Below are 5,381 nucleotides of genomic sequence, written 5' to 3'. Positions count from 1 at the left end.
TTTTTTTTCTGAGACGGAGTCTTGCCCTGTCACCCAGGCTGGAGTGCAATGGCGCGACCTCGGCTCACTGCAACCTCCACCTCCCAGGTTCAAGCAGTTCTCCTGCCTCAGCCTCCTGAGTAGCTGGGATTACAGGCACCCACCACTACACCCAGTTAATTTTTTGTATCTTTAGTAGAGATGAGGTTTCACCATATTGGCCAGGCTGGTCTCGAACCCCTGACCTCGTGATCTGCCCGCCTCAGCCTCCCAAAGTGCTAGGATTACAGGCGTGAGCCACCGCGCCCGGCCCCAGGGCTAGATTTTTATGTACTGGATCTCACTGAAGTCTCCCACCCTTGACGCAGGTGTCGTGGCCCTAGCTGCAGTCAGATAAACTGAGGCTCAGGTCAGTGAATTCTCCTTCGAGTGGCTGAGGTAGGATTTGAGCTACAAGGCAGGCGGGGACGCTCACCCTGTCCCCTCCTCCTGGGTGGGTGGGGACACTCACCATGGAGTCTAAGGCAGACACGAGGCTGGTGATGATCTCGTCTTTGCGGGTGAAGGCAGAGTTCCAGCGGTCAGGTCCACAGCCGTTGGCGGGGACGTCACAGCGCTTGCCCAGCAAGGCCATGGTCGCCTGTGGGGAGGGAGGAGGCAGTGGTGGTGGGCACAAGGCAGAGGGCTTGGCTCATGTGGCGCCCGCCCGCCCCAATCCACCTGACCCCCGGACTCCCACGGCTGCCTCTGTATCCAGGGCCGACCTTCCTTGGGCCCAAGGGCTTTATGTGTGATGGGATTAGAGCCTGCACAGGCCTGGGCACAGGTGGCAGGATAACTCGCACCCTGTGGCACGCCCTCCGAAGTCGGCACACACAAGCTGAGCCCAGCACCAGGACCAGTCTGTTGGGCAGGCCCCAACTGCCACCTCTCCCAACGTGGGCAGTTCTGGCCACAGCCCTCCCTCGCTCACACACCCTCCATGGCTCCCTACTGCCCACATTAGCTCTCAACTCCTCAGTCTGGTATTCTAGTTACCTGGTCTCCTGTCCCCCACTCCAGATCCCCCTCACACTCCATGCTCCAGGTCCTCTAAGCTGTGCCACTCCCAGATGGACCGACATTCATGATCCCCTAGTCCATGAGGGTTCAGTTCCCCCTGCCTCAAGCACCCTTCCTGGCCCTGCCATCATCTGCTGGTTGTCCTCGAAGCTTTTTTTAATTTTAAATTTAATTTTATTTCGAGACAGCGTCTCGCTCTGTTGCCCAGGCTGCAGTGCAGTGGTACAATATTGGCTCACTGCAACCTCCCCTTCCTGGGTTTGAGTGATTCTCCTGCCTCAGCCTCCCGGGTAGCTGGGATTACAGGTGCCACCATACATCTGGCTAACTTTTGTATTTTTAGTAGAGATGGGGTTTCACCATGTTGGCCAGGCTGGTCTTGAACTCCTGGCCTCAGGTGACCTGCCCTCCTCAGCCTCCCAAAGTGTTGAAAGTACAGGCATGAGCCACCTCACCCAGTCTCATCAAAGCTTTTAATTGTCCAACCTGCTGGCCCACCTCCTGTACCCTCAACCTGAAGCCCAGCAGGGTCAGAAGCCGGTGATGTCCTCCCCTCTGTTCCGCACACCTCTGAGCTCTGCCGTCACATTTCTGCATCAAGCCACGTGCTTCTGAGGCCAATGCCACCCCCACCGAGGCCTTCCTGCCTCAGTTTCCCTCCTAGCCAGGAGACTTGGCTTCAGGAGTATAGAAAGATACAGCAGGGCCGAGGCTGCTTTGTCTCAGGTCGGGGGCTCCCCAGGACAGGACTGTGTCCCGTTGCAGTGGGATTCCTGGGGGACAGAGCTGCATCCTCCCCCTCAAGTCCAGAACCCCCAATTGTGGGTCCCCGTGGCATGGCACAGGCTTGCTGGGTACGACAGTGCCCAGCTGGGCACCCATGAGACACAAAGATGAGCCTCCCTCAGCCCCTGGTTCTACCCTGCCCCTCTCCTTCTTGACCCGGGGGGCACCCACAGCCTGCCCCAGGGCCTGGGCCTGCCCTCAAGGCAGCTGTCCCTGCACCAATCCAAGCAAAGAAGGCAGAGACCAGAGGCAGAGGCCTCTCGGTTCCCCTCTCTGGGCTCAGTCCCAGTGCTTTCTGTGTGGCCCCTGCTGGGTGTTGACGGCAGACAGCAGGGCTGCAGGACCCAAAGGAGCCTGTAAACCTGCTGCCTCCTACCTGCAGACAAGGAGTTTCTGCACCCAGTGGGGTAGGGAAGGCCCAGGCAGGAGGACCGCGGGGCTGGCGCCACAAAGGGCACCAGGCCTGGGGTGTCTTCTGCTGCCATGGGTGCCCCTGCCAACTGTAAGCTCTTTGAGGGCAGAAACCAGGCCTGCCTGCCACTGTCACACCCCAGGGCCTCAATCAGTGCCCGATGTACATGAGGCCCAAGGTGTGTGGTCCCAGCCACAGACAGGCCTTGCAGTAGGTCGTGATGTATGATCATTGGCCAGTGACAGAGAACAGGAGATGTCAGAGTGCATCACACTTCACTAGGCCAGAGGTGTCCAGCCTCAGGGACAGAAACGTCCTGAGAAATGAGAGACACATCAGAGCTCAGCTCTGGCCTCGGTTCTGGCTCTCCTCTGCTTTTTGGCTGCGGATAAATATTGATTTAAACAACTGGCCGGTAGGCGTTTGGCCAAAATGTATGTTGAGTTTGCTGCTAAATGTTTAGAAAAGACATTTCTTCTTCTGGGTTCCAATTTTATAGAACTTTGAAATCCGCTGTATTAAGGGATGCAGAGGCGGTGACAGGCCATGGATGAGACACAGGCCATGGATGAGACCCACTGATGAACCAAGGGGTGGCCAGTGGCCAAGACGGGGGATATTCCATGGCAGGAAGCCTGCAGGAGGGTCTTGCATGTGACCGGACTTCGTAAAAGATCCAGCTGAGAGGTCTGCTGCCTGGGGGCTGGAAGGTGTCCCCCTCCCCCCAGCCACCCCCTGCCAGCCGGTCCCTTGAACTATTCCCACAAAGGCCTTAGGGCTGCCAGCCTCCCAGCTGCTGAGGCCCAAATCGAATCAGGGCAAAGCAGGAGCCACCAGACAGCCATCCAGCCCTGGGCTCCCGGCTGCCCCAGACAGCGGCCGGCTCCTTCCAGTAAAGGCTCTAATCCATTTAGGAAGAAACCAGGGACTCCAGGAGGGAGGGACAGAGAGAGGGAAGAAGGGCTGGGCTGTGGGCCATCCCCGGTTCCTTGTCTCGGTCATCCAGGCTTGTAGGACCTGCTGTCCCGAGCCACAGCCCGGTGGGCGGACTTGGGGAGCATGGAGAGAGACGCCTACTCCCGGCAAATGCCCAGGGCCTCAGATGGAGGGAGAGGCAGGTTCCACGTGCCTGGAGCAAGAATGCAGCGGGGGAAGATGAGACCCAGGCCCAGGTGTGCTAGGACCACCTCGGGTGAGTCCTGAAACCTTGAGATTTTTCATTTGTAAAGTGGGAATGGTTCTGAACAGAAAACGAAGGCAGAGGCCGGGTACAGTGGCTCACGCTTATAGTCCCGGCACTATGGGAGGCCGAGGCGGGAGGACTGCTTGAGACAAGGAGCTCGAGGCTGTACTGAGCTATGACGGCAACACTGCACTCCAGCCTGGGTGACAGAGCAAGACCCTGTCTTTTAAATAAAAAATAAAAATTCTGATAGCATGGCTGGGCACAGTGGCTCATGGCTGTAATCCTAGCACTTTGAGAGGGTGAAGTGGGCAGATCACTTGAGCTCAGGAGTTTGAGACCAGCCTGGACAACATGATGAAACCCCAACACTACTAAAAATACGAAAATTAGCTGGACGTGGTAGCGTGCGTGCCTGTAATCCCAGTTACTTGGGAGGCTGAGGCAGGAGAATCGCTGGAACCCAGGAGGCTGAGGTTGCAGTGAGCCGAGATGGCGCCATTGCACTCCAGCCTGGGCAACACAGCAACACTCCATTGAAAAAAAAAAAGTAAAAATTCTGATGGCAGCATTGGCCCGCATGAGCTACTGTCCTTCCTCTAGCATCACTCTGTTTTAGAGACGAGAAAGGCACTTGCCCCAGGCCTCAGCCAGTGCACGGGGGGAAGAAGGTTGTCTGTCTCCAACTTTGCTGGTGTCCTTGCTGTCACCATGTGGCAGGAAGACCACGCTTCCCACATTCACAGGGATTCAGGGAACAGACCAGCTGCTCACATGCAGAGCTGACACACAGCCAACCGGGCCCAACTCGACATTCCTGGGTTTAGCACAGAAAGTTCCATCTCCTGGGAAACCCCTCAGTCCCGGGCCACCTAGGATGGTTGGTCACCCTGCAACGCAGGGAGCAATGGGAACAGGAGCCCAGATGCCTCTCTCAGCAGCCAAAAACACAGACACTTGCGAGGAAGAGAAATGTCCCACACGTCCATCCTTTGAGTTCAAAAAGTCAACTTCCCTTAGTAAAGTGAGAGACGCGTCTGTTCACTGCAGCACTATTCACAATGGCAAAGACATAGATTGAACCCAGGTGCCCATCAACGGTAGAATGGATAAAGAAAATGTGCTACGTGCACACCATGGAATATTATGCAGCCATAAAAAAGAACCAAATCATGTCCTTTGCGGCAACATGGAAGTAGCTGGAGGTCATTATCCTATGCAAATTAACATAGAAACAGAAAACCAAATATCAAATGTTCTCACTTAAAAGGGGAGCTAAACGTTGGGTGCTCATGGACATAAAGATGGGAATGACAGACACCAAGGCCTCCAAAAGCAGGGAGAGAGGGGAAAAGGAGAGGTTGAAAAACTACTTATTGGGTGCTATGCTCACTACCTGGGTGATGAGATCAATTGTACCCCAAATCTCAGCATCATGCAATATCCCTTTGTAACAAACCTGCACATGTACCCCCAGAATCTAAAATAAAGTTAAAATTATTATTGTTTTTGAGACACAGTCTCACTGTCACCCAGATTGGAGTGCAGTGGTGAGATCTCGGCTCACTGCGGCCTCCGCCTCCCATGTCCAAGCGATTCTCCTGCCTCAGCCTCCTAAGTAGCTGGGATTACAGGTGCCCGCCACCATGCCCAGCTAATGTTTCTATTTTTAGTAGAGATGGGGTTTCCCTATGTTGGCCAGGCTGGTCTCGAACTCCTGACATCAAGTGATCCACCCACCTCGGCCTCCCAAAGTGCTGGGAATACAGCCCGGCCTAAAAGTTGAAATTATTAAAGTAATAATAATAATGTGACGGCCGGGTATGGTGGCTCAAGCCTGTAATCCCAGCACTTTGGGAGGCTGAGACGGGTGGATCACGAGGTCAGAAGATCAAGACCATCCTTGCTAACACGGTGAAACCCCGTCTCTACTAAAAAATACAAAAAACTAGCCGGGCG

General features: G+C 55.2%; 1 protein-coding gene across 1 annotated transcript in view; it reads right to left on the bottom strand.

The window, feature by feature from the left end:
- Window positions 1–621, bottom strand: part of GTF2IRD1 (GTF2I repeat domain containing 1) — a 50,565-nt gene extending 49,944 nt beyond the window's left edge. Inside the window, exon 1 of the mRNA XM_011995239.1 lies at window positions 491–621. Coding sequence (XP_011850629.1) covers window positions 491–613 — 123 coding nt within the window. The 5' untranslated portion in view covers window positions 614–621. The remainder of the gene's footprint in view (window positions 1–490) is intronic.
- Window positions 622–5,381: the final 4,760 nt, after the last annotated feature.

The sequence above is a fragment of the Mandrillus leucophaeus genome, unplaced genomic scaffold (genome assembly GCF_000951045.1).
Source record: "Mandrillus leucophaeus isolate KB7577 unplaced genomic scaffold, Mleu.le_1.0 Scaffold479, whole genome shotgun sequence".
Classification (NCBI taxonomy): Eukaryota; Metazoa; Chordata; class Mammalia; order Primates; family Cercopithecidae; genus Mandrillus; species Mandrillus leucophaeus.
The sequence above is the reverse complement of the archived record's forward strand: the minus strand, read 5'-3'. Positions and strand labels throughout refer to the sequence as shown.